A 27,243-nucleotide genomic window follows, 5' to 3' on the forward strand; every position below is an offset into this window, starting at 1 on the left:
GGGCCCTGAGCGGGACAGGGGTGCCCGCACCCCAAAATGCACCGCAGAGTGTCACGCCAGCCCCCCACCAGGGTTGCTGTGGGCCTCACAACTTGTCTGCCCTGAACCCCGGGGCACAGCTTCTGCATTCATTTGGGGTCCCTGGGGACCATTCACTGCCAGCCACGATGGGGACCCACACCCCTTCTCCTCCATGTGCCGGCTGGGGACACCCAGCAGCCTCACAGTAACCCCCCCCAGCACCCCCAGATTTCCAGCACTGGCAGTGACTCAGAGCTCCCTGGCTCACCTCGCTGAGCCGTCGAGCACCCGCCGCTGCGTAACCGCACCACCAAGTCACCAGTCATGGGAGCAGCAGGAAGCGGAGGCCAAGGGCAGCCCACGTCCAAAACAGCACCCGGCAGCCCCTCGCCTCCTGTCAGACCCTTTTCTTCTCCCTTTTCCCTGCTCTTGGGCAAAATCAGCATGGGAGTTCATGTTCCAATCTTGCCCAGCAAGACCTGGCAGGGGAAACTGAGGCACAGGCTGTGGGCTCCTCGCCAGGGGGGGCAATAGGGAAAATATCACGGGGCTGCGCAGAAGGGGAAGTGCTGGAGCCTTGTGCAGCGACACGCGACTGTCCCAAGGGAGATCCAACGGGAAGCAAAAACCCACTGGGGAATTCTGCTGGTGGTTTTTGAGGAATTGGGGGTATTCTCCAAAGCAGCTTCTGAAGGGAAGTGGCTGCAGTGGAGGAGCAACCTCTGCTAAAGCAGCCGATGGGGCTGCAAGAAGCAGCCGGGGTTTTAGAGTCCCAGCAAAGGAAGGCAGAGCCAGGAGCACGGCCGCCTTTTTTCAATTACTCCCGCTGGTCTAGTAAAGATATTGCTTTTCCCCACAGTCCTTCCCCCTCCTAATCTTGCCGTGTGAAAGGGCACCTCTCAGCAAGGCGGGGAGATAAGCAGTGCAGAGAGACCCGAGACTTCCCACCAGCAGCCTTGAGCGGAGCCGCGCCGCTCAGGAGGGAAGATAAAGCCCAGATGGTTTTAGTGTTGGTTTAAATCCCTTTTTATAGTCTGAAAGAGAAAGTCTGCAGGTGATAGGGAAAACCCTCAGTGAACTGAAAACCACTGCCACGAGCAGAATGTTGCAAAGCCCCGAGAAGCCTTGTAGGGCAGTGGGGGCATCTACGGGGAGCACCGGTGAGGCCCACAACCTGCGGGCAGTGGTGGTTGTGGCAGAGGTCACCAACAGCAAGATTTCTCTACTGAGGGCCTGAAAAATGAGCATCAAAGGCCTCATTTGCTACAATATACTCATTGCTGTGCAGCTGAGCTGGGGAACAAAGAAACTGGAGGAAAGGGACAGCAATAAGGAGAGCAAATCCTTGACGCTGGTATTTACTGGGACAGGGTGAGCACAGCAGCGCTGCCGAGGTGGTCCTCGGGCTGGTGACACTTCCAGCGTGGAGAGCCAACTGGGAGCAGAAGTCAGCCTGGAGGCTTCTCCCCGCCAAAAGGTTTATGGTTGTCCTGGGACGTGGGTACCAGCAGCGAGAAATCCAGTCCCAGCCCCAGTGCCCAGCACTGCTGGACCCGCTCACCCCTGGCCCAGATGGGGCAAGCGCTGGCCACCCGGCCGAGAGCGCATCAGTGGCTCGAGCGCCACGGGGCTTCCGCGGTCAGGAAGGAGCGAGGGGGCTGCGATCTCTGCCCACGTGGTTGCACAATGCCCGGCAGCTCCAGCACCCGGCTAATGGCTTGTCACCTCTTGCTTTCTGACTCTTTGTGCCAGTTGTCACCTTCCCCTGGCCGCCCACCCAGGCCCCTTGGCTCCTGCCTCAGCTCCCTCTTTTCCCCCTCCCCGGCCGCTTTTGGCCCAGCCTCTCCCAAGGACATGGCTGAAAGCCCAGGGGAGCAGCCAGGATGTGCAGCCTGGTCCCTCGCAGCATCTCCCACCCCTGCAGCACCAAGCTCTGTCCTGCTGCCTTCACCTCCAGCCCTCCCTGACGCGCTTGTGTCGTCCACCCCATCCATCGCCCTCCGTCCCTTCCCTGCCAGACACTCCTGGGCACCCACTCTCTGCCCCAAAAACCTGACTCAAAAATTCAATGTTGGGCAGCTACTTTCAGCACCAAGCTCCTGGGTTTCCCACCCATGTGTACATCCACGTGTACATCCATGTGCACATCCATGCATACATCCATGTGCACATCCATGCACACCTCCACACACACATCCATGCACATATCCATGTGTACATCCATCTGTGCGTACATCCACACGTACATCCATGTGCATATCCATACATCCATCCATGTGCACATCCATACGTACATCCCCATGTACATCCCTGTGTACATCCATGAACACATCCAGGGACGTGCGCATCCCCCCTGCACCCCCAGATCCGTGCTCCCCTCTCCCTGACGCTGCCCGGACCTGGGTCCCAGTGCCCAGAGGTGTGACCCTCCGAGGGCCGGAGCAGTTTCTTAGCCGGGCCAAGGGCCCTCCCTCCCCCTCCCCGCCGCAGCCGCCGCCCGCCGGGCCGCCCCGAGCCGCGGTGAGGGGCGGTGGCGGAGGAGGAGCCGGGCGGGAGCAGCGCTCCGCCCGCCGGAGCCGGGGCCGGGCCGAGCCGAGCCGGGGCGGCGGGGAGCCGAGGACAAAGGTGGCCGTGAGGGACCGGGAGAGGGACCGGGAGCGGGGCCCGGGGCCCGGGGGCGGGGGAGGAGCCGCAGCGGAGCGGGGCTGAACGGGCAGGAGCCGACCCGGAGCGGGGCCGCCCAGTGCCGGGGGAGGGCGGTTCCCCCACTCCCAAACATCCCCAAGACTTTGGGGACACCAAAGAGGTCCCCAGGCTGCCTGGGGGGAAAGGGGACCCCGCTTCCCCCGCCGGCACTGGGCGCCCTGAGACCCCCCATCTCATCTCCTTGAACCCTGCGACGTGGCTTAATAGGAAAATAATAATCCTGGCGCACGTCCGCCTTATGCTCCAGGGCTGCGGTGACGTGTGAAACCCGCAGGCGTTTCGGTGCTGGAGACAGCAGCTGGAGTGGGGACACCAGGTCCCCAGCACCCCCTGACACCAGGCGACCCCGCATCCCACGGCCACCGATGCTGGTGGCCACCGGAGACCGGAGTTAGAGGCAGAATCCAGGTAAGCAGGAAGCCCGGCACTGCGAGGTCACCGGTGAGTGGGGGATAAGGGGAGAGGTGGCCTTGCCCGGGTGACAAGGTTCACGGTCACGGCTCTTTGGAGCGGCAGCCGGATCTGCGGCGCAGGCCGTAAATGCGGCGTGCCGTGGGGAGGAGCACCGTGGCACAGGGCAAACATGGTGCTGGCGGGGAGGTCACCTGTGCCAGGTGACGTGGGGCAGTGGGACGAGCCCTGCCTGGGGGGGGTCCTCCGTGGGAAAACCCTCAGCTGGGGGGAAACCCCTCCCCAGGGAGCCCTGTCACACCCAGCACCCACCGCACACAGCAGCTTGTCTGGGAGCGGGGCTGTCCCAGCTATCCCAGGGCTGTTTATTCACCGACTCAATTTCCTGGGTGCCAGGGCCGGTGCCGCCAGAAACAAAAAGCCAACAGCTTGTTACTGTGCAATTCAGGTGCACCCATCCTCCCCGTGAGCACCCGCTGGCCCCGCAGGGTGCAGAGCCATGAAGCTGAACGAGCGGAGCCTGGCCTTCTATGCCACCTGCGACTCCCCGGCCGACAACACCGGCTTCCTCTACAAGCGCGGCGAGCGGCACACGGCGTATCATCGCCGCTGGTTCGTGCTGAAGGGCAACATGCTCTTCTACTTCGAGGAACGGGAGAGCCGGGAGCCCGTGGGCGTCATCGTGCTGGAGGGTTGCACTGTGGAGCTTTGCGATTCGGCCGAGGAATTTGCCTTCGCCATCCGCTTCGGCGGCACCAAATCCCGTACCTACGTGCTGGCGGCCGAGAGCCAGGCTGCTATGGAGTCGTGGGTGAAGTCGCTCTCGCGAGCCAGCTTTGACTACATGCGCTTGGTGGTGCGGGAGCTGGAGAAGCAGCTGGAGGAGATGCGCTGGGGGCCGGCCGGTGGATGCGGGGGCTGCCGGGGCTTGCCCAGCTCATGGAAGCCGAAGCCCTCAGTGCCAGAGCAGTCGCCGGAGCGGCTGCCAGCTCTGCCCGCCATCCTGCCGAAGGAGAACGGCTGCGCAGTGTGGAACAACGCGCCAGGAGCGGTCCGGCCCCACGATAGCGAGGGGAACCCGCGGCCGCCACCGCTGCCGCCGCGCAGGCGGGCATCGAGCAGCGAGGCAGGCAGCGCCGGGGCGGCCATGGCGGAGAGTTCATCCACCTTCTGCCGGCTCCATGAGCAGTACGGCCGGGAGGTGGCCCGGCTGCGGCAGGACTGGCTGGAGAGGCGGCGTGGCCCCCGGCCCTGAGAGGTGGCCGAGCCCTGGGGACCCACCAGGACCCGTGGCAGGGAGGAGGTGAGCATCCGTGGTGCCACATCAGTCCCCTCCTCGCCCCGGGATGTGCAGCCCAGTGATGGACACCTGCTGATGGTGCCATTGAGGGCCCAGCATCAAGGTACACCAGTGAAACACCAGCCCAGCACTGGTAGCATGCTGAGCCCAGCCAGGTGTGAAACCCCCGGGCTCTCGGGGCTACCAGGCTCTTGGGCAACTCATCCGGCTGTGCCCGGCTGCGGGTGTGGGGTGGTCCACCCATCGCAGACAAGCTACGAACCACTTCCTGGCTGATGCCTCCCAGGAATTGACCGCTGCACTGCATCTGGTGGGGCCTCTTGGTGCTCTTGCAGTGGGATCATGCACCGACAATAGTTTTGGAGGAGGATTTTGATGAGATCTCGCCTGCCTGAGCCCCTGTGTGGGTGCTTCACAGCCAGGGAGCCTGCTGCTGCCTTCCCCTCCCTGCCCGGCACAAGCCACTGGCTGAGGTTGGCTGAGCGCTACCAGATGCCTCTGCTCCAGCAGGATGTGGTTTGAAAATGAAAATATCAGCGAGCACAGCCCTTCCTTAATGGCAGCAGCACCGCACACCCCGGCTGCCCAGGGAGCTGGTAACACCCAGCCCTGGGTGTTTTTCAAGGGGCGATTGCTGCCCAGTGAACCCATTGGGGGGGCAGAGCTGAAGGGAACACAGCGGCTGCAGGCACTGTCTTGCTGGGCAGATATTTTGGGGCAGGGCATCATCCCCAGTCCGGCTCGCTAAGGGGAAGCATCGCTCACAGTGGCGAACAGGAACGTATGCGTCAGCAGCAGAGGGTGTCGAATGATTCATGTGCCGAACTGGAGTGAAGCCCGTGTCTCGTGCCGGTATTTCTCTTTTATTTTCCCAACATTTTATATCAACGCCAAAGCTGCTGGCCCAGAGGTGGGGTGACCCACCCTGGGTTTGGAGGGAGCAGTCAGGGTGCCCCGGGTTTGGGCTGGGTGGCTCTGGCTCCCTTTGTCCCCTTGGGACAGGCACAAGGTTTTGCTACAATAAAAGTTGTTTCAGAAATTCCCTCCTGGCTCCAGTTCCCATTTGTGCCTTTAAGCCTCTGGGGAGGGGGGCGCAGGTGGGAATTAATTCTTCATTTTAATCCCACTCCTGTCCCCACCATGTCCTGGGCAGGGACTATGTCACCCGAGTGGGACACAGCCAACACCAGGGTCTTGCAGTGCCCTGGAGCTCCACATCTGCCCACAGGGATGGGATGGGGTGGGGTGGGGTGGGATGGGATGGGGTGGGGTGGGGTGGAGTGGGGTGGGGTGGGGTGGGAAGGGGTGGATAGGATGGGATGGGGTGGGGTGAGATGGGATGGGATGGGATGGGATGGGATGGGATGGATAGGATGGTGCCACCCTGGGGACATCAGAACACAGGGGACATCAGGACACACAGCGCCAGGGTGGTCCCATGGCAGGTACAGCACAGTTCTGCCCTCCATGACAGCTTGAACAGCCAGGCACAAGTGACCAACGTGGAGGTTTGGGCATTGGAAAAGAGTTGGGAGGCTGAAAGAGCACATCCCTTCCACAGTTTCACCGGTGGAAGTGGCACTGGGTGCCCCAGCATGGGTTGCCGGTGCATTACAGGCTCCATGGGGTGTTACAACCATCCCTCCAAACCCTGTGTTACAGGCAGCACCGCATGATGCCACTCAGGTTTGGGTGGCCCTGGTCGAGTGGCCCTGTGCCCTCGGTGGGACATCCACAGCCCTCTGCCAAGGGGTCTTAGCCAGGGACAAAATATCTGTCCCCTTGCTGGGGCCAGTGTTGGTGCTACAGAGGGACTGGGGACGCTGCCCCTGTGGAAGCAGCCACCACGACCCCGTGTCCCTGCCCACGACATCCCACCTGCATGAGCATCTCCAGCTTCTTGCTAACATGGGGTCTTGCAGCCGGCTGGGAGGGGTGATGCCTCTTGGGGAAACTGAGGCACGAAGCCAGGCAGGGTCACTTGCTTGCTGAGAGCACTGCAGAGCATGGAGCCCCGCTCCTGGCCGGGCATGGCACCCCGCTACGTGTTTCGGCATTTGGAGCGGTGCCACCGAGGGCAGCCGGGGCACAGCTACACCCGCAGCACCCAGATGGTTAACGCAGCCCCATCAGTCGGCTGCAGAGGAAGATTCTGGTTTCCATGGCAGCCGGCCCAGCTTCTCCAGACGTTCAGATATTCATTAAAAATAAATCCTTCCCAACATGTTAGCCGACAAACAAGCTTAAACAGATACGCAACATATGGATTTATTAATTCATCAAACGCAAACACCCCCGCCTCGTGTCGGAAGCTGCAAACTTGCCCGGCGATGGCCGGCTCTGAAGAAGAGCTGTGCCGGGGTGCGGCGCCAGCGGGCAATGCCGAGCCGAACCTCACGCTGGAGGATGCTGAGTTACCCCGGGGGCAGGAGCAAACCTGCACCAGGGATGAGCACAGGACTTTCACAGGGCAGGAGCCCACCCTGAGCTGGACTAACCCCGTTTAACACCCTCTTTTTAACCCCAGTCACCGGGAGATGTTTATGGAAGTGAGAGCTCTTGCCACAACCCCAAAGTAAGGCTGTGACTTCAAAAGGTTCAACCGAGGTGCCCATCCCAGCTGCCTCCAGACAAAACACACCCCGAGGCCAGAGTCGTATCCAACTTCTGTATTTAGTGGCTCTTTACAGAACTTGTTCCTTCCAAAATTGTTAAACAAAGTTCATCGATCTCATAGAAACTTTTGAAGTACAGTACATGAGCCTAACAAAAACGTGACCGGTATGTCCCGCTAGCTTTAATACAACAGGATTGCCGCGTTCAAGACTATCCTAAGTGCTTCCTCGAATCCCGTTCCACTAAAGCTCCCGCTAGCACACGACGGAGAAAAGCAGTCAATGGTCACGCCTCGACCTTCCGCAGCGCGGTGGCAGGGAAAAGAGCGGCCGTGGGCAAGCTGGGGCTCGCTGGGGCAGGGTAGGTGGGCAAGCAGAGCCATGCCTTCGCAGAGCCGCTTCTAGCATCGCTCATCGCCTACCACCCAAATATAAAAATACCTTCTATTCTGATAAAAATGTATACAGTGGAAAATTAGTCAATGCATAGCCTCGGAGCCTGGCAGGGGAGCCCTCCCGGTGACGGTGGCCTTGGTGGGTGATGGCTGATGCCATGTGGGCAGGGGACAGGGCAGAGCAGCCCAGCACGGGCCACCCCATGTCATTTAAAGGCATTTTGTTAGCAGAGGCCGGCTGGCGGTGGTGGGGTCAGGGAGGTGGTGGGGAGCATGCCGGGATGGTGCTGAGCTCCTGCATCTTTGCATGGGGTCAGCTCTGGAAGGCCAAAGCTCAATGGTGCTTTGCCCAATTTAGGCCTGAGCTTGCCCAATTCAGGCAACACCCCGGGGCTCAATCCTGGCTTCATCGGCAGCCACCGCCTGGGGACATGCGGTGAGGGGGATGCTCCTCCCGCCCCGGCGCTCTCCCTGAAAAAAAGTGCTTCAGCTGCAAGAGCTGGTTGTGATGCTGGGAGCAGCCTCAAGCAGGGTTGGTTCCCCCACGAGTGGCTGGCTCATAATTTTTGGGTGCTCGTCCCCAAGCACTGGTACCCCAGGGGCAGAGCTCGGAGGCTCCATCTCTTTTTCTTTCCCAAATGGATGATGGCAGAGCGTGGGGAACCAGGATCCCACGGATGTCCATCCCCAGTGAGCCGGAGCCGTCCCCAAGCATCACACCCGGGTACCTCTTCCCATTTCACTCCCCAAATCGCAAGCACGGGTTGCTTTCTTTGCTTTTGCATTATTTTTTCTCTTCCTTTGGGAGCTGGCAGGAGCTGTGCCATGCCGATTCGGGGCTGCCACCGGTTGCTGGCTGGAGGAAGCGCGAGGGACGGCGTTCGGACCATGCTACATTTTGTTCCAGAAGGCTATTGCAGACATTTCTACAACATATACAACCGCACGGGACATTCTGTGTTACAAAGGTTTCAAAAAACATAAACCACCAGAACTAAATACATACTCGATGGCATCAAGGTTTTCACTTTAGAGTCTTCAGGGACTATGACGCAGTCTATGGCTGGGGCAGAAGCGATGCAGTGTCTTACAGACAGAGGTGGAAACCACTCGGCAAAAGTTTCTTAAATTTGGTCAGTCTCATAGTGCTTCTTGATGGCTTTGCTCAATAAGTCTTTTCTGTGGGGTTTTTTTGTTGGTTTTTTTTTTTTTTTTTAATCTCATCCAGTGGCAAACTACAAGACTTCAGTGTACATTTAATGACACGACTGCTACATCATCTTGATTTTATAGCTATCTTTAATATCAAAGCAGCTTAAGCTGTTAATAAATTCCAAAGTATCCTTTTATTAAAATATCTAAAAGAGGTCTATAAATATTTTTTGTTTTTTTCTTTTCTAAAATTGTTCCCAGTTTTTCACATTTAAAACAAAGCCGGGGGAGGGGGGGTAGCTTCGTAGCGGTGGGCCCCCCCCTTTCCACGGGCGCTCCCCTCCATGGTGCCGTCCGCCTCTTGGTGCATGTTGCATTTAACAAAATATATATATATGTGTGGGTGTGTATATATATATTTAGGGCGGCGGAGCCTCAGAACTCCCACTCGAGGGCCTCCTCGCGGTTGGCGGCCCGCTCCAGGCGGTGGATGATGTTGTTGAGGTTGGCCATCTTCTCGTGGCGCCGCTGGACGCTGGTGCTGAGCCGGGGGCCGGGAGCCGGCGGCAGCGCCGGTGAGACCGGCCCGGCAGAGGATGGCCCCGGTGAGGCTGAACCGGCGAGGCCGGGCGAGGATGCCGCCGAGGGCGATGTTGGGGAGACCTCCAAGCTGCAACGGGATGACCCCGCGGAGGACTGGGAGCTGTCGGGGTGCGGCGGCGGTGGCGGTGGGGGTCCCCCGGCGGCAGCACCGGCACGGCCCCCCCGCCGCGGGAGGCTGCCGGCGCTGGGGGCGGCGGCGTGGGGGGCTGCCCCCCGCTCCTCCTGGGGAGGTCCGGTCCCCTCGGCCGCCCCGGCCGGGCTGCGCGAGTCCCGCCGGCGGCCCCAGCTGCCCGCCTCCCCCTGCTCCTCCTTCACCTTCACGGGCGCGGTGGCACAGGGGTGCTCAGCCCCCCCAAACACGGGTTTACGGTCCTCGGCGTCCGAATCGGGGCTGTGGGGGGCCCGGCGCCCGGGGATGGCCGCCCCGCCACTCTGCTCCGGGTCCGTGTCGTTGTCCTGCGTGCCCTCCACCAGCATCTCCCGGCGCATCCGCGACCTGCCAGGACACAACCGCGGAAGGTCGGTGACCACCAACAATCTGCCCGCGTCGCGGGCACCGTGCATCTTGAAAAAGCATCTCCAGGCAGAAAAATGCAACGACATCGCTTGAGATGTAAAACCCCACCTTGTTGGCCTTTAAAACATTTTTTGGGGGGGAAAAATCACTGCCACTTGAACACAGGGAATGGATTTTGCAACACTTTGGGCTGTTTCCAGCCGAACCAACCCAGTTTTGCAAGTGTTTTCCACTACCTTTTGTTGTTGTTGTTGTTTAATACATAACATTTCTCAAAGGTTTATTTTAGGGCAGTTGTGTTTACTGAGAGCAGGAGGGGCTTTCCTGGAACCACTCAAGCGGAAAGGTCGCAGCTTTAAAAACCCTGTTAGTCAATATTTCACCAAAAAGCCTGATTTTTCAACCTCTCCCCACACAATGGCTTTGTGCAAGAAACCTCAGCCAGCTCCCATAAATATTGACCATCGACTTTACACTGCTCGGGGGGAGTTGGAGGCAGTCGGAGGCTCTGTAAACTCGACACAAGCACTTATACGCCTTTTTATACTGGTTTATATAGGGCAGGGGCACAATCCATCACCTGGGCTGTTGACTCAGAGTGGGCAGCTCTTGGTGTGGGTCTGGGGAGGATTCCAGAGTCATGTGTCCACCTGCAATACTGCCTGAGGATGAAGCCTTTGCTGCTCCCCAGGGCCGGGCTGCTGTGGGGATGGATCCTGTGTTCCAGGAGCCTCCATAAGTCTTTTCTCTACCTATCAGGGAGCTCCCGCTTGGTGTCCTGCACCGGTGAGCAGGTGGACACAAGCACGGTAACCTCTTCAGATGCTCAACATGACTTGGTTAAGGTGGTCAACACCTCTTGACCATCCACCAGCCAGGGCACATGCAGCATTTCGGCTGCGACCCTGAGCCTGGGGACCTCCAGTGACCACCCGTGGGTCTGCACCTCCCCGTCTAGGCAAGAGGGACTGGGAAGGCTGGAAGAGGAACAGTGACACCACCATCAGATGTCCGAAGCCTGGAAGTGCCCGTACCTGTAGTTGTGGAACCAGTTGATGACGGTGTTGGTCTTGAGGTTGAGCTGGAAGGAGAGCAGCTCGATGGTCTGCTGGGAGGGGTAGGGCTCCAACTGGTAGGCTTTCTTCAGGGCTTCCTTCTCCTCTGGGGCCAGCACCACCCGTGGCTTCTTGATCTGGAGGAGGCTGAGGTCCTGCGGCTGCAGGCTGGGGCTGGCACACTCGGAGCGGGTGCTGGGGGATTCGCTGTCCGAGCCGGCGCTCATCAGCCCATACCGACGCTTCAGGTAGGCTGCAGGAGAGGAGATCCAGCTGCATGCCACTCACTCCCCCAGCCCGGGGAGCCCCCCGCTCAGCCAGCACCCCAGAGACCCGGTGGGGCTGCATTGCCCTGACCCTCACCTTTCTTCTCCAGCTTCTTCATGTCACGCAGCTTCTCCACGTTGTGGGGGTCGTTGAGCCAGAGCTGCATGCGGACGAAGGGCTCCCTCCCCTTCAGGCTCAGCTTGTGCCACGGCTTGGGCCTGGAGAGGAGATCGGACACCGAGCCCTGCGTCAGGCCCAGGATGCTCTCCCCGAACAGCCGCTGGCCTGGCGGAGGAGAAGCAGCGGTGGTTAGAGTGGGGTAAAGCAGCGGGGCAGGCATTAACAGTCCCCCCGCGGAGCGGGTGCACCCCATTTCCCGGCCAGCATCCTCCCCCAGTGTACCAGGATCCCCCCCAAGCACCCGCAGTGAACCACGGGGGGTCTGTGGCTACAGGAATTGGGGTGATGCATCCATGCAGCCTCACCAGCAGCTCCCGAAAACCCGGGCGGAGAGAGGGTCCGCACCTAAATTGTTGTCCGTCAAGACCTCCTTGACCTTCTTGGTGATGGAGTAGGTGTCCAGCTCGGGGGACATGGCGACAATCTCCTGGATGCCCACGGGTCCCTGGCTGTTGGGGTACGGCTTCCCACCCAACACAGGCGTCGACCGGCTCTCGGGCTGCTGGTTTTCTTTGCTGCTCTCCAAGGCCAAGGTGAGGGGCTCCTGACAGCTCTTCTCGTGCTCGGTGGGGCTGGGGGGCGGCGAGGGGGACGGCTGGGGCTCCGCCGGGCTGGCTGCGTGACACCGGGGCAGAGGGGTCAGTGGGGATGGTGGGAGGGGAGAGTGGCAGGGACCCGGCAGGAGCAGGCAGGTTATTTTGGGAATGCCTGTGGCTCTGCCCTCCGGAGATGGGGGATGCTGGCTGAGTCTCCCCGACGACTACGGCAAAGTGGGAGGTGCCGGTGGAATAATTAAAGAGGGAAAACATCACTAATATAAACCCCCCCCAGTTACTACTTTATGTCAGGCACAAAGCCAAAGATTTTTGTTGTGGTTTTCCTTTTTTTTTTTTAAACTAGATGACTTTCAAAACCCATTTCTGACAAAATAACATTTGAGGATCTGTACAACAGCCCTAAACTGTCTAAGCGACTAATTAACGAGGTTCAAAATGAGCTGGATGCATCAGAGGGGGATCAAAGGGGCTTCCAGAATTGTGGTGCGGGTGGGGGTGCTGGCGGTGGTGGGGGCAGCTCTACCCAGTGCTGGCGTGGGAGCAAGACGAACTCGCCCTGCACCGGGATACGGGGACGGATGTAGAAGCGCTGCGGGCACTGATGGCACATGGGGATGATGGGGACGGTGGGGACAGCAGTGGGGGCACTTACCCTGGGACGGTGTCGGCTGCTGGCTGATGCCTTGGCCCAGCTGGTCGGTCAGCCAGAGCTGCATGCGGATGAAGGGCTCCCGACCCTTCTGTGTCAGCTTGCTCCATGGCTTGGGCCGTGACAGCATGTCGCTCACGCTGCCCTGGGACAGCCCCAGCACCTAGGCACAGCGCAGGGGTCACCCGCCAGGGCTGGGGCATGCTCCCCCCAGCGCCGGGCTGCTGCCTGCCCTCCGTCCCCATGTCAAGGGAAGGGAAGCAGGCTGCCACCCTCACGGTCATGTGGCACATCCGGACCCCTTGGCCCCAGCCGTGGGTGCTGGGACCATGGTGGGTCCCCCTGAGATACCCAGGGGGCTGGGAGGACGGTCCCTGCAAGGGCTCTGTGCAGGGGACAGGGTTTTCCTGGTGGGAAGTGCTACCAACCAGTTGGCGGTGACCACTGGGAGACCGCTTGGGGTTGGGTCAAGCCCTGAGGACTCAGTGTCCTCCAAAGGGAAACCCACTGGGGAGAGCAGGGATGCTGGAAGGAGCTGGCAGAGGCCACCGATGAGCCCCAGGCTCAGTCACAGAGCAGAGGGGACACTGCACCCCCCTTCTCCAGGCTGGTACCTTCTCTCCGAAGATCCTCTGGCAGATGCCGTTCTTGGCCAACTTCTCCTTGACCTGCCGGGTCAGCTCCAGCGTGTCCACCTCCCTGTACATGTACATCTCGTACTGCTCTGGCGTCAGCGGTGGCACGGTCGGTTTCAGGGTCCGTGGCACGTAGGTGGGGTAGTAGGAGAGGCGACCACCAGCCGCCGGCTCCGCGCCGGCTCCCTCCGCCTTCATCTCTGTCAGCCGGTGGGGCTCGTCGTCCGCCGGCGGCAGCTCGTCCTCATTGGTGCCACCCTCACTGGGCTCGCCCCGTGGCCAGACCCGGCCGTTGGCCATGCTGGAGTAGCTCGAGGAGGAGGAGGAGAGCGAAGGCGAGACGGAGGTGTAGGGTCGGCTGAGCAGGCTCCGCTCCGACGCCCAGTGCTGGTCGAAGTAGGAGCCGGCATCACCGATCTCCGACTTCACCTTCCGGATGATGCTCTGGACGAAGGCAGCGGGCGAGAGGACGGCCAGGGGTGTCTGTGGGGGGCCGGGGCTGGCTCCGCTCCCCTCCTCCTGCTTGACATAGGTTGGGACGATGTTCTGGTTGACGGCGGCCAGCGTGGAGCGCTCGGCGGGCGGCGTGTCCCCGGGGCGCCCGCTGCCCCCCGACTCCATCTCCAGCAGCGCCTGCTGCTGCGCCTGCATCTCCCGCCGCGCCTGCTCCAGGATGCTCTTGATGGCGTCCTCCGAGCTGCTGCCACCCGCCCCGTTGGCCACTGCCTGTGACGCCGATGGCGTTTTGGGTTCCCCTGGAAAGAAAAGGGGTGAGGGGAGCCCCGAGGCGCAGCACGCATCTCTTTACCATGTGGCCATAATTCAAAATGCAGGAGAAAAGGGATTTTATCCTGACCTGGTTCAATGCCCCACATGGGTGCAGATCAGAAGAAGGACCAGCAGCACCCACAAAGCAAAAGCTGTGACACCCCCAGCTCAAAGTGAGCTGCTTTTTTGACGATTGCAAAATAAATCCCATTACCAACAACAGCAATAGACAAACATGTTTGTTTTCCCTGTCTGTTTTTCCACCGTTCCTGTCTAATTTAATTCTCCGGGATTCTGCTTTCTCAGCAGACTACCTGTTTTAATGTATTTCATTTCTTGTAATTGACTGTGAGCGCAGCTGCTTTAATGATTCCTCGTGCCAGATGGATCGCACATCCTCATTTAATCATCTGTTTTGGGGCAGGGGGGGAGGAAAGAGTAGATCCAAAGTTTCTGAAAGCCCAGGTACAACCGCTGCTGCATGGAGAGTCCTCCATCCCTAGTTACCAGCGTTTCTTCCCACTACACTCCAAACCTCTCTGAACGTCAGTGGGAGAAATGACAAATAAAGCCCATTTTGGCCCAGGACTGTGTCCCAAGTGCCTTGGCACAGGCTGGCTAACGTTTCCGAGGGGAGGCAGGGACCCCTGCGCTGGACGCTGTCGGTTTTCCAGGTGTTCCGGCGTGCCGTGGGACCCGCAGCCACACAGCACCCAGCCACCGGCACCCCTCTGGGTGCTGCTCCCACGGGGGCAGAGCGGGGGGGGCTCTGCCACCCACATGCTGGCACCCACCTCCCTTCTGCGACTCGATCTCCTTCTTCGCCTGCTCCAGGATGCTTTTGATGGCATCGTCAGAGCCGGTCTCTGGCGTCCTGATCCGCGGCGTGATGCTACCTGATCAAAGAGGCAGGATAACAGCTTTGTCACCGGCGCTGGTTTTACAAGCTCTGCTTGTATGTCAGGAAGTATTTACTGCTCCTCATGTTCAGTTATTTTTAGGGATGCTGGTTTTAAGACAAATGTCACTCCCGATTAGTCGCTAGCTGGAGCACAGGGAGCCCTGGTAGCCCTGGCTGCCAGCTCTCGCCTCTGGTGTGGCATCTCCCAGCCACCTTACTTGCCCCATCCAAGGGCACCCCCTCGCCACTGGGGCGCAGGGTGCTGAGCAGAGACACGGGGACCAAGTCCCCCATCCCTGGCATTGGGCCCTCCCGGCTGCGCAGGCAAAGGGTTAACGCTGGATCAGATCCAGGGGATCAATCGGAGCCCTCCGGGTTGAAACACCAGCAGATGAATGGAACGTGGACCTCCATCGTCCAGTCCCTGTGCCACCACGGGGACCCGAGTGACCAGTCACCACTGCTGCCACCACTGAACCGGAGCTGGGAGCCACCATCCCTGGAGCCGAGCGTTACCATTCCATGGCGGTGTCAGCACCGCACCGAGATCCCGCAGCATTAAGACTTCATTATTTTAACAAAACATTCCCGAGGACATTGATTCATACGCCACGAAACAGCCTAATGAATAATTAAATGGCACTTGTCAGAATAAGTGAGTAAAGCACGTCCAGGGATGCAGCTTCCGCAACGATGGGTTGTTGTTAATCGCTACCATTTGCCAGGGATCCATCCCACTGGGCGGCTGGTTCCATCCCACCCTGCAGCAAGCCTGGGGACCACCGGGGACAACTCCCCCGAGTGTCACCAGTGGCTCTGTGCGCATCCCTGCCTGTCTTGCCACCGCATCGCGGGCTGGCGGGCATCCCTGCCGTGGCATGGGGCACCCCGGGGTGCTGCTGGGGTGCATCGGGAGGGGATGCCACGGCACCGCTTGCAGCATCCCGGGGCAGGACCCGTCGGCCGGGGCCACCCCAACCACTCACCTCTCTGGCGCACCTGGATAGTCCTCAGGGCCAGCACGTTCTGCTCGTCGGAGAGGAACTGCTTCATCTTGATGAATGGCTCCTTGCCTTTCACCGTCAGCTTGCGCCAGGGCTTGGGCCGGGCCAGGATCTCGCTGACGGAGCCCTGCGACAGCCCCAGCACGTAATGCCCAAAGACCCGCTGCCCGATGTTGTGCTTCAGCAGCTGCTCCTTCACCTGGAAGGCGATTTCGGCCGTGTCCAGCTGCTCCTCATCGGCAGAGCCGCCGGCGCTGCCCTCGGACGGTTCACCGGGTGGGCTGGCGGCACTGGCAGCCGGAGCGGTGCTGGGGGGCACGGTGTTGTTCTTGGCCCCGAAGAAGGTGGAGGGGAAGGGTGGCCCCCCACCGGCGCTCTCGCTCTTATAGGTGTGTGGTGGGATGTGGGGGGCCTTGGGGTCCCCCGAAAGTCGCTCGCCCCCCGGGAAGGGGGACAGTGAGAAAGTCCGAGGGGCATCGGGGGCCAGGCCAGGGCCGGGCAGAGGCGGGAGGGGAGTGGGGGAGGCGGGTTCGTCCGCTGGGGCGTGCTGGGGGGATGGGTACGGCTGCTCCATGCCCAGCGAATCCTTCCCCGACTCGTCTTCGGAGTGATCCTCCTCTAGAAGTGAATGAGAGAGAAGGAGACGCACTAGAGTCCCCCTGGCCGGCGGCCCCGGCACAGCCCCGCAGCGAAGCATCTCCTGCCTCAGTTTCCCCAGGTGGCATCCCACCCCCTGTCCTCCCTCCACCCCTCTCTGCTGGCTCCGGGCTCCTTCCCACAGCCGGGGCAGGATCTAGCCCTACCACCCACATTCCCAGGGATGCTCCCGGTGGGACCAGGGATGCTGCGGGACCCGGAGACCCTACCAGTGCTGGCCAACAGGCTGGGCTTCTCCAGCAGGTACTTCTGGGAGGGGTAGAAAGCCTCCTTCCCCAGCAGCAGGGCCTCCTCTGCCTTCGATATGCTCTGCAAGGAGCCAAGCCGAGGTGGGAAAGGGCGGCGGAGCCACGGGCGGCAGGGCTGGCACGCGTGCCACAGCCCGGCAAGCGTGTCGGCACACGCCGTGGCACTTGCCTGGGGAAGGCTGCAGCTGGCAGAGGCCACCTTCATCGCCTTCAGGATGCTGGGAGGGAGACAAGGGGGGTGACTCGGTGCACGTGGCTTTTCGCTGCCGCCAAGGCACCGAGCGTTACAGGTGCTGGTGTGCCGTGGGTGCCGGCAGCACCTGGCCAGCCGGGGTACAAGCAGGCAGCAGGCATGGATGCTGGTCAAGCCATACCTCAGCTCTGTTTTGATCTCCTCGTAGTCTGCCTGTGCCTGCAGTTTCTCCTCCAGCTTCTGCGGAGCAGAGAGGGGGGAGTCCTCGCAGCCGGCTCCCAGCGCACACCCGGCACAGCCAAACCTGTGCCCCCCTGTCCCCAGCAAGCCCCTAGCCCCCGTGGGCGCACCTCGATGGCTTCGTTCTTGGCAGCCAGCTGTCCCTCCAGCTCAGCGATCTGGTTGGCAGAGGACTCCTCCAGCTCCTGCAGCGAGCTCTGGAGGTGCTGGACATCCTTCAGGAGCCGCAGGATCTCCCGGTCCTTGGCAGCCAGAGCCGCCTCCAGCCTCGACCCTGAGCACATGGAATAGTTCACTTTGTCCTGCTGGGAGAGGGGACACCGTCAGCTCCTGGCCGCCTGACGTGGGGACACGGGCCACCCTCCCCGTCAGACGTGTCCCCACGGGGAGCAGGCGAGCCCAGGACTCAGCCCTGTGGGATGGGGACCGCAGGTGACGCAGCCGTGGGCAGGGACAGACCTTTCCTCTGCCCTTACAGGTCTCCCGGGTATGTCTGCTTGGTGCTATGGGGGTGTACGTCCCCCTCCCTGCAGGAGGCAGGTAGGGCATGGCCAACACTACCACCTCCGTGGTGGAGAAATGGCTCAATCACTGGCATTTCGGGCTTGTTCCCAAACATGGTGGGTGCTCCCGAACGCAAAAGGGTGCTCATGAACACAATGGGGTACCCCTGGCTGCTACGGGGTGCTCAAAGCTATGACAGGGTGCTCCCAAGCGCAATGGGATGCTCCTGGCTGGGACAGATGCTCCTGATTGTGATAACAGGGTGCTGCCAGCCCCAAGGGGGTGCTCCAGGCCATGATGGGGTGCTGTCAGCTGTGATGGGGTGCTACCAACCCCAAGGGGTGCTCTCACCCCAGCAGCGCCCGGCGGGGAACAGCAGGCCAGGCGCAGGGAGCTATTCACGGCCGCCAGCTGCTCCCGCAAGCTCTCCACCTCCCTCTGCGCCGCCTCCGCTCGCTGCAAGAGAGCAGAAAGCGCATCAGGCCGGGCACCCACAGCTCATCCCACCCCACACAGGGCAGAGTGGGGCCCCGGGGTCTGCACTGAGCCGGGCATCCTGCTCCCACCACCATCACCATAAGCCCCCCTCAATTTATTTTGTCTCCCCACGTCCTAACACAGTTCCCAGTCCCAATCCCTGGGCACGGGCCACAGCCCAACTCCAGGACACTGCCTTTTTCCACCCAACAGGCCGTATTTACATGCAAATTGCTCTTTAAGCCTATTTTATTACCCACATGCATTTATTTGTATCTACGCTTTCAGAATTAAATAAAACTAGTGAATAGGAATGGATAGGACCAGAAGTAATTATGCCAGAAACCCACATCAGGCTGGTGTGTGTTTGCCCTGAAACACCTGGGAGAAGCCAGAGGTGACAAACGCTGGCTCCTGTGGCCAAAGCAGAGCCCAGTGGGAGCCCCAACACACCAGTGACCCTCAACATGGGGCAGGAGGGTGCCGTTGGGCTGGTTCGGAGGAGCTGCTGGGCGAAGAAAACCAGAAGCCCACTTCTAGGGCTTCCCAGTCCTGGAGCCCGGCCAGCCCGTACCATTTTGGGGACAGACATCCAAGCCACGCGGATGCTCGGGGTGCTGCGGTGGGTGCAGCGGCTGGGGGGCCCGCGGCTGAGCATGGCGGAGGGGGAGCAGGGTACGTGCCCTGAGTTGGCTGGAAAGTCAGCTCCCAGCTCACCTGGTTGGCTTTTTCGAGGTTTGTCATGATCATGGCTACTTCGTCTGCCCTGTGATGAGAAAGCGAGAGGTCAGCCCTCCACGGCCGGCGAGGGCTCCTGCCTGCGCTGCAGCCGAGAGCACAGGCGGGCCTCTTAGACAGCGGGACCCCCCGCGGCTTGGGGTGCTGCTGAAGTTGCTTCAAGCATCTCAGCTCCTCAAGTCGTTTAGCACCACCGCGGGGACGTCCCAGCACTGCCGCAATGCCGCAGGCGGCTCGGCTCAGGCTCGGGCACGCCAACAGCCTCCGGGCACAACCAGGCATCATCGGCGACTTACTTGGACGCGGCTTCTTCGTCGTATTTACACCGCAGCTCCAGCAGCTCCGTCTGGGTCGCCTTCAGCGCTGGGAAGAGGAAGAGGAGGGTGAGGCGCGGGGTGAAGGCTTGGCCCCCCATGGCCGGCGGCCCCTGCCCCAGCCCCCCTACCTGCGTGGAGCACTTTGATCTTCTCCTCTGCCTCCCCCAGCCGAGCGGCCAAAGTGACCTGTGCTTCCTGCAGCCCCCTGCAAGAGACGGGCATCAGCCACGTGCCGGTGGCACCGCGGCCGTGCCGACCCTGCAGCCCCCCAAGGGAACACGGAGACCCCCCCGCTGCATCCCCATCGCTCAGGGAAAGACCCACTGGTGGATGCCAGGGTGTGTTCAAGCCATGTTACCCCTCGATATTAAGGAGTTTATAGCCCTGGGTGTAAAATAATTCACTTAGGGCTGAAAATGGTCCTGATCCCTGCGGCTGAACCCCCTCCAACAGGGGAGATGGCAGCCCACCCCTGCCTGTAATTAATTGGAGGTGGGGGAAGCAATCAGGGAAAAGTTATTCTGCATTATTTATAGCCTGCACTTGCCAGGAACTTACTCGCAGAGATCTGCAATTTAGGGTTTAAAGATTCCTCATTTGTTTCCCGGTGCAGCGTGTTAAGGAATAACAATGAAGGTACCGAGAAAGCCGGGAGCCTCCAAATTAAAAGGCCATTAATGAGGTTCATCTGTCGACCTGGCTTTAACCCATTTGTCCGCGCAAAGCCACGTGCCAGGGAGACGGTGCGAGGGGCCAGCAGGATCGACCTGTCCTGGCTCTGCCTGTGCCCGCCGCTGCCCCAAAACTGCCTGGGATTGGGGATGGACAGACAGATGGACTCTCGGAGAGCCTGAGATTGTGTATCAGGGTTCTGGACAGGATAAGTCTGCTCTCAACCCAGACAGCAAAGGAGGTGAGGGAAGGACAGATGGACACCCCCGTGCAGGAGTGGGGACAGAGCCACGTGTTCCCACAGCACCCCGGAATGAACCCGTATCCCTGTACTCACGTACTTTTGCTTTTCTGCCTCATTTCTCTGCAGCAAGGTTTCTGCGCACGGTGCTTTGCCGTCGATGCCGGAGAGCAGGGGCTCGGCCGCTGACGTGAGCCCGGTGGCCGGTGACGTCCCCTCTCTGCGCTCTGCGGGGGGGACACATATCACACAGCTGCGTAGGGGACACCAGCGGTGGCTGCTGGGGACCACAGGCCAGGGAAAGGGGTCCTGGCCCTGACACCCCCCCAGGGATGCTCAGAGGCACGTGGGGGGACCCAGCTGGGGACTGCCACTGTCATCCTCGTCCAACAGGGCGGCTGGCGCCGGGGGGGTACCTTTGGTGCCGATGAGCTCTGGGTGCTTCTTCCAGGGGCGGCTGAGGTCCTTCAGTGGGGGTGGGTCAGGCTCAAGGCGCTGGAGCTGCTGCAGCCGGTCCTCCAGGCTCCGGGCAGCCTCCAGCACAGGAGCGGGGTCTGCGGGACACGGGACACAATGATGAGCAGCAAGGATGCCCACCACCAGCCCTCTCCTACCTCCCCGGGGACTTGCCCACCCTCCTTGCCACCCATCCTAGGGCAACCACCCTCCACACCCCGCTTAAAACCAGAGCGGGTGCTCTCCCAGCCCTGGGGCACCCCACAGGGTGCTGGGTGCCATGGGGACACCCCCTCGGTCCTGTGCTTTCCATCACCAGCCCCAAGGGACCGGCAAGGCTGGATGGGGACATCACCTCCCCGAGGGAGCCGGCGGCACCCGCAGCACCGGTGGCCCCGGTGCTGCCAGCGCCGGCCCGTTTGGGCGCAGACAATGGCGGTTTGTGCCGAGGTAAGCAGGTGCATTCAGAGCCGTCCGTCTTCCCTCTGTCAGCATTACACCATCATTAGCTAGTGTCTGCTCAGCAGGGTGTGCCATTATGTCTCCCAGGGCTGATGTAATTATACATTGACATAATTAACCCAGCAAGCCCATTAAGCAGGCCAGCTAAAAATTCATCTATAATTATTTGTTGTGTGCATGCTAATGAGTCCATCTGCACTGCCATTGTACAACATGAACAAATTAATTTACAAGTCTGGATTTTTTAATAAGTTCAAGAAAATGCCTCCTATTGAGCCAGGTTAATATAGGTTTGGGTTTTTTTTTTAGAAAAGAAGAGGAAAGAAAATAGATTTGAATTCTCCAGGGTCAAAAAGTTAGACAAACAGAGAAGTGGGACAGAGCCGGGAGTGCTACTGTACAGCACGGACCCGTGGCAGACATCCAAGGGTAAAAAATAATAACGGTGATGGAAAAAAAATCACAACAACTGGCTGCCTCCGCTCCGAACGGGATGCAGAGCAGCTCTTCTGCTCAGTGAGTGCCTGGCGGAGACGGCAGCGGTGCAGGATGAAGGGGGCCCGGCACCACCATGGCTGCGCCGTGGGATTTGGGGTGGTCTGGGGCTGCAACCACAGCACCGGGCATCTTTGGGGTGAACCTGCCAGAAAAATGCAGGATTTGGCCCATGATCCTTGCTGCAAACGCCCAGCATGGATGCTCCTTGGAAACGAGTGGTGCCAAGACATGTGACCCCCCTCAAGATGGGGTTTGGGGGTCCCCCTGACCCACTGCTGCCCTCCCATCCCACAGCATCGCAGCCATGTGGGGTGCAGGGCGCCACCTCAGCACCAGGACCCCGCGCTAACGCCGAAAGCCCCCAGAGCATCCTTCTCCGCAGGGAACGTTCCCCCTTTTTTCTGCTGAACATCACAGAAACCCCGCGGACACGCTGGGATAAAAGGTTTGTGTTCAGAGCTCGGCCACGGGGACCCAAGCAGAGGTGGGTGCTGAGCCCTGCTGGCACACTGCTGGCTTTGGCACTGAATCGGTGACTCAGCTCCAGCCAGGACCCTCCCGGGCTGCTCGCGGCGTCTGGCCGGCGCCGGAGCCGTGGCTCAGCATCCTTCAGGCGGGTTCGCCATCCAAGGATGCGGGACTGCACCATCAAAGAGGGTTGCGGCGATGAGGCACGGCCCCAAACCGGACTGGATGCTCTCACAGCCATTAATAACACCGTAAGTACACGAGCTGAGATAACGATACGGTTAATTAAACCCTGTGCTCCAGGGCCTCAGCTCACAGGCTGCAAGGGCCGGAGGTCCCCCCCCTCCCCGCGCTCCCCCAGCCCTGGGGGTGTTGGCAGGAGGCTCCATGCCAGCCCACGAGCTGCCTCTGCAGGGATAAACCCCGGGGCAGGACCCGTCCAATCCGTGCTGGCAACTTCTCTCGCCTCCGTGATGAGAAAAAATATGGGAGGGACTGGCCTGAGCGATAAAGCTCCAGGGATTTTCCTTGGGTCAGTGTTTCCCCTTCCGTGAACCAAAGCCCCACGGCTGAAATACAGCCGGCGCGATCCCCCCGCACGCTGCTCCCTGTTTGCAGCCGACATCCCGGGATGAAGTGGTTGGGAGCGGAGCTTTTCGAAGCGAAAAGAGCAAGGGGTGCTTTGGCTCCGCTCCCTACGTCAGCCGGGGCAAAACGCTCGGCTGGATTATCACATCGTGCTAACACCACCCTGTCCAGCCCCGGGCAAAGCGCTGTTCTGGGCTGTGGGGCTGGCTCCAGCACCGCATGAGAGGTGTTTGGATGCACCAAGGGGCTGCCAGGACTGGGAAGCAAGCTCGCCCCATGCTCACACCACGCTCACACCAAGCTCGCACCCTGCTCACACCAAGATCACACCAAGCCTGCACCATGCTCACACCAAGCTCACACCATGCTTGCACCATGCTCATGCCACGTTTACACCATGCTCATGCCGCCATGCTTGCGCCATGCTTGCGCCATGCTTACACCACGCTTACACCATGCTCGCGCCATGCTCGCGCTGCCGGTGAACAAACCCTCCTGCCGCAGGGCTGGAGAAGGGATACGCCCCAAACCAAGCACATCGTTTGCTTGCACCAAGTCACCACGGATGCCACGTGCCGTCGCACCCTGAGCCACGCTGGAGGGCTCGGGACACCGCCCGCGGCGCAGGGGACAGTCCCCGCTGTGTGGGTCACAAGCCCGGTGGGAACAGGGTAGAGGAAACGGCACCGACACTGCGGCCGAGCGGCCGTGCAGCTGTGAGCCCCGCTGCGGTGGTGACGCACCGGTGGCACAGCCGGGTGACGGGTGACATGAGAGAGGCACGTGCCAAAAGGGGATCTTGGGGTGCTGCGTCCGCGGCAGCTCCCGCACGCTCGGGGGCTACGGCACGGCGGTGACCGGCGTGGGAAACGGCAAGTCCCTGCTGCAGAGCAGAACCCGCTGCCCAGACGTGCTTATCGATCGCTACATATACTCGCCCACTATATATATACATATTTTTTTAATATATATATATTTTTATATATATATATATATAATAAGTGCTGCCACTAGCTGGCGTTATTGGCTGTCCTTTAGTGGCACCAGCCGTGCTGCAGCAGGGCCGGGGGCGGTGGGCCGGGATCCCTCCCGGTGTCCCCAGCCCCGGCACAGGGAAGCGGGGCCAGGGGCCTTTCCTGATGCTGGAGGGGGTCTGGGCTGGCAGCAGACCCGCTCCCAGACACCCCCACCACAGCACTGCGCAGCTTCTGCGCACCCACTGCAGCAGCTCGAGGTACCCGTGTGATGGTGGGATGGGGTTGGAGGTGTTCTGGATGCTCGGCACCTTCTCCTGAGCGTGCACAGCTCCAGGGAGCACCCATGTCCCTGGGGACCAGCAGCTCAGCTCTGGGCCAAGGCCTGGCCCCTTGATCTGGCCTTCGGTGGAGGTCTCCATGCCAAGGGCTGAAGGGTGGCATCTGCTCCACGCTGCTGCCCAGCTCTGAGAGGAGCACGGGGCACCCACTGTGCACCCATGGTACACCCATGGCGCACCCATACGGATGCACGGTGCATCCGCGGTACCTCCACGGCACATCTGCGGTGCCATCACCTCTCAAACCGGGGCGGCATCTCCTCGGCCACCCCACCCCAACCTGCTCAAACACATCCACCGGCGCCCTACGAATCCCTCCACGAGTCAAAGTCAGCCTTAAATCAAATCATCCCCAACAACAATGACATTAATTATGCTTTTAACACATTTTACTGCTTCCCCCCCTTCTCTTCACGCCACATCTGTGTGAACAATATCCAAAAGATTTACGGTTTTCTCCCGTAATTACAGACACACAGCCAGCTCACTTATCAAAATACTTGCTGAGCAATCAGGCTCCGTTAGAGTCTCTGCCAGAGATTTGTGTTGACAGCAGCCATTCAAAGCAAAAAATGTCGAATCAGGACTTATGTGGCGCTTGTAAAGTATTCCACAAAGAGTTCGCCTGTCGAGAGACACACGGACATGTAATGGACGGGGACAAAATGACGGGCAGGAGGATTTGGGGAGCAGGAGGGGAGAGGGGACCAAGAGGTGGATGCTGCAGGAGAGCAGGGAGAGAGGAGGAGGAGGAGGAGGAGGAGGGGTGCAGAGACCATACGGGAGCAGTTTTGGGGTGTGCACGTGTGTGCATGCAGGAGGAACACGGCGGGTGAGCGTGGGGAGGTGGGGAGGGAAGATAACTGGGTTCTGGAAACCGAGCTGACATTTGGTTCTTGTAGCACAGGACAAATTTAATGAGGACAAAAATACGTCTCCCTAATTCCCCTAAGAAATCATTAAAACATTTTGTTATTCCTAAATGTCTGGAAAATGAATTAGTGGCCCTGCAGGAGCCCTTCTGCGCATCTTCAGCTGTTTGCAGCTCTCCGTCCTCGCCGCGCCGGGGGACGCTGCGTGTCACCGTGCCCAGCACAGCCGCCCCCCGGCTCAGAGCACGGCAGAGCCCACGGTGGGGAGCGGCGGGGAGGGGGGTCCCAGCCCCTCACCCAGCCCTAGCACCGACTCTGCCAACACAAGCCTCAGGGTTGCCCTGTGCCTCAGTTTCCCTCTCCCAAGACTTGGAGCAGCGCCCTGGACTGGGGGTACGCCCCGGCACGGCGGTGAAACGGGGAAAACCGTCCCCAAGCCGCGGCCGGTGCCAGGAGCCGTGGTGCGAGCCAGCGCTCGGTCGTTTCGGTTAACTTACCGTCAAAAAGACAACTGGGGATAGCCGCAGTGTTATTACAAGGGCTGAGCAAATGTATTCCTTTCCTAATGTCAAGATGCATTTGGCTCAGGGGCTGAAACACAGCGATGGCAAAAGCTCTTTCCACTCCTCTCTTCGGCTGGTATCTCCAGAGCACCATGCGCGAGCGGAGGTCGGCGACGCCAGCCGCGCCGGGGATGGGGACGGCAGCGCTGCCGCAGTCCTCGATGGCTCCTCTCGGCACCGGCGCCGGCGCGCGACTCGTTAGGCAGCCAGGTCGCCACCGCGTTGCTTACCTGGAGCTTCGATTAATTGCTTGTAAACGCTCAGGAAAGCCGTCTCAGCCTCCTTGCTTCTCTTACTAAGTGCAATCACCTGCAGGGAGATGGAAAAAGGGGGTCAAAGACGGGCTCGGAGGAGGGAACCGGCTCTGCCAGGCCACCGGGACCGGTGTCACCCATGACCGGCACACGGGTCCCCCCCGGCGCGGCTCTGCGCCCGCTCCACGCCCCGCACAGCCGCTCGCTGCCTTTGGCTAGACTCCTCGTGCCGCTGCCATGCCACGCCGCCCTAAATCATTGATGCGCTCTGAGTAAATGAAAATTATAATTTAATGTCGGCGCTTAAATAAGAAATAAAGAAGCCTGCCTGTTGTTGTGCTTTGCCGGGCCGGATTCAGCACACAGCCCTCCCCAGCCGCCCTCCCAGTATGGGCAGAAACGACGCTCAGGCCGGGACTGGGACATCTCCTCTCGCTCACGTCGCTGTCCCCCTCGGCTGCCAGGGCACCAGGGTGCCGGTGACACTCTCGCTGGCTGGGCAGCAGGGAGACAGCACGCTGCATCGCTAATAACTGAACAACATATTAATCTGCTGCGCGCTCCCATCCAACATTTATGAGCATGAATCATTTACTCCCCTTAATTTTTCAAGGCGCGATGACACCTCGGGGCGGGGGCTGCTGCCCACTGGGCTCCGGTGCACTTTGTTTGCTGAGGGTGCCCTTGCTACCTCTCCACGTCCAGCCCCACCTGCAGCGGTTGGGATGGGGTGCGGGTGGGACACACGGACCTCTGTGTCTCTACTGCAGGAGCTGGGGATGGAGGTGACCCATTTCCAGCTGGAAAATGCCCAGTTTGATCCAAACTGGGCGCCCAGTGAGGGAGGAAGAGGTGCCCACCTGGCACTCAGTGCTGGCAGACACACTATTACCAACAGCAGACCAGTCAATTAAACCACTCTTAAGCCACTGATGGGCTAATTATCAAAGAAAGCCTGAACTTTGTGCCTCAGCCCAGTGGCAGCTCCCACACCAGGGCATTTTTTTCCCTCCACCCATCTCCTCCGTGCCGGTGGAGCTCCCAGCTCGCCCCGCCAGCCCAGATTGCGATTGCTTGTCATTCAAACCCAAAGCAAACTGCTCATTTGTAATCCAGCAGCCACCTGAGCAAACCGCCTTCTCCTTCCAAGCTTGCAGGCACTGGAGCACAAAGATCATTTTTCTATTGTTAAAATTGTATAAGCTGGGCTTTTTATAGCGTCTCGTACACAAACCTACTTTCTTGGCGCCGTGTTTCCAGCAGAGGAGGAATTTGGGGGCTTTTCTTCAGCGTTCTGCAAAAACGCTTGGCTTCGGGGTGCTTTAAAATAATAATAATAAAGCAAGGGAGAGAGGGGGGAGGCAGCAAGCACACAGCAAGCAGCGCTGCCTGTGTATTGTAGCAGGACAGCATTGCGTCTGCCGAACTTGCCAGTGGCACGTGGCATTGGGGTGGCACAGGGAGACCTGCCCGAGGGTCTGTAAGGATGCAGAGACGCAGCGGTGCTGGGGTGCTCCACAGCATCAACCCTGCGTGACCCCCCCACTTCCCACATCCTTCGGATTTTGCACGGGAGAGGAGTGGGAGCGGGCACGGCCCATCGGCACGGCTCTGCCGCGGGGTGACGGGGATGCCTGGACCTGCTTGAACTGCTCTGAAGAGCTTCATCTCCCCTGGGACAGCCTCAACCAAAGGGTGAAGAGCAAGGAGCCAGCCCTAACGCGTTCTCCATCACCCGTGCCAA

The 27,243-nt window shown here is 60.3% G+C and overlaps 2 protein-coding genes across 9 annotated transcripts in view; one reads left to right on the forward strand and one right to left on the reverse strand.

The window, feature by feature from the left end:
* The first annotated feature begins 2,565 nt into the window (after positions 1-2,565).
* Positions 2,566-5,480, forward strand: PHETA1 (PH domain containing endocytic trafficking adaptor 1). 3 transcript variants are annotated; one of them, XM_074844075.1, is made up of 3 exons: positions 2,566-2,646; positions 2,975-3,135; positions 3,587-5,480. In XM_074844075.1, exon 3 carries the CDS (start codon positions 3,638-3,640, stop codon positions 4,391-4,393), a length of 756 nt encoding a protein of 251 aa, XP_074700176.1. In that variant the 5' UTR covers positions 2,566-2,646; positions 2,975-3,135; positions 3,587-3,637; the 3' UTR covers positions 4,394-5,480. The 3 variants fall into 3 exon arrangements, with proteins under 3 accessions (XP_074700176.1, XP_074700177.1, XP_074700175.1); XM_074844076.1 differs by lacking the exon at positions 2,566-2,646 and having other exon boundaries at positions 2,883-3,168; XM_074844074.1 differs by lacking the exon at positions 2,566-2,646 and having other exon boundaries at positions 2,883-3,135.
* Positions 5,481-7,092: 1,612 nt separating this feature from the next.
* Positions 7,093-27,243, reverse strand: part of CUX2 (cut like homeobox 2) — a 68,396-nt gene continuing 48,245 nt past the window's right edge. For 2 of the 6 annotated variants that reach the window (XM_074844031.1, XM_074844030.1), the window contains exons 2-19: positions 25,180-25,554; positions 20,440-20,577; positions 20,124-20,250; positions 19,239-19,315; positions 19,090-19,156; positions 18,773-18,821; positions 17,930-18,034; positions 17,185-17,376; positions 17,016-17,074; positions 16,603-16,859; positions 15,719-16,354; positions 14,626-14,727; positions 13,043-13,818; positions 12,432-12,591; positions 11,568-11,837; positions 11,139-11,327; positions 10,755-11,028; positions 7,093-9,699 (exon numbers count right to left, since the gene is read on the reverse strand). In XM_074844031.1, coding sequence (XP_074700132.1) covers positions 9,036-9,699; positions 10,755-11,028; positions 11,139-11,327; positions 11,568-11,837; positions 12,432-12,591; positions 13,043-13,818; positions 14,626-14,727; positions 15,719-16,354; positions 16,603-16,859; positions 17,016-17,074; positions 17,185-17,376; positions 17,930-18,034; positions 18,773-18,821; positions 19,090-19,156; positions 19,239-19,315; positions 20,124-20,250; positions 20,440-20,577; positions 25,180-25,339 — 4,302 coding nt within the window. In that variant the 5' untranslated portion in view covers positions 25,340-25,554 and the 3' untranslated portion in view covers positions 7,093-9,035. The remainder of the gene's footprint in view (positions 9,700-10,754; positions 11,029-11,138; positions 11,328-11,567; positions 11,838-12,431; positions 12,592-13,042; positions 13,819-14,625; positions 14,728-15,718; positions 16,355-16,602; positions 16,860-17,015; positions 17,075-17,184; positions 17,377-17,929; positions 18,035-18,772; positions 18,822-19,089; positions 19,157-19,238; positions 19,316-20,123; positions 20,251-20,439; positions 20,578-25,179; positions 25,555-27,243) is intronic. The other 4 variants (XM_074844034.1, XM_074844032.1, XM_074844033.1 and 1 more) reach the window with 4 other exon arrangements.

The sequence above is a fragment of the Strix aluco genome, chromosome 18 (assembly GCF_031877795.1).
Source record: "Strix aluco isolate bStrAlu1 chromosome 18, bStrAlu1.hap1, whole genome shotgun sequence".
Taxonomy (NCBI): domain Eukaryota; kingdom Metazoa; phylum Chordata; class Aves; order Strigiformes; family Strigidae; genus Strix; species Strix aluco.

Excerpts from the sequence above, each read along its gene's own strand:
- PHETA1 (XM_074844075.1), top strand. The coding sequence starts at position 3,638 with ATGAAGCTGAACGAGCGGAGCCTGGCCTTCTATGCCACCTGCGACTCC.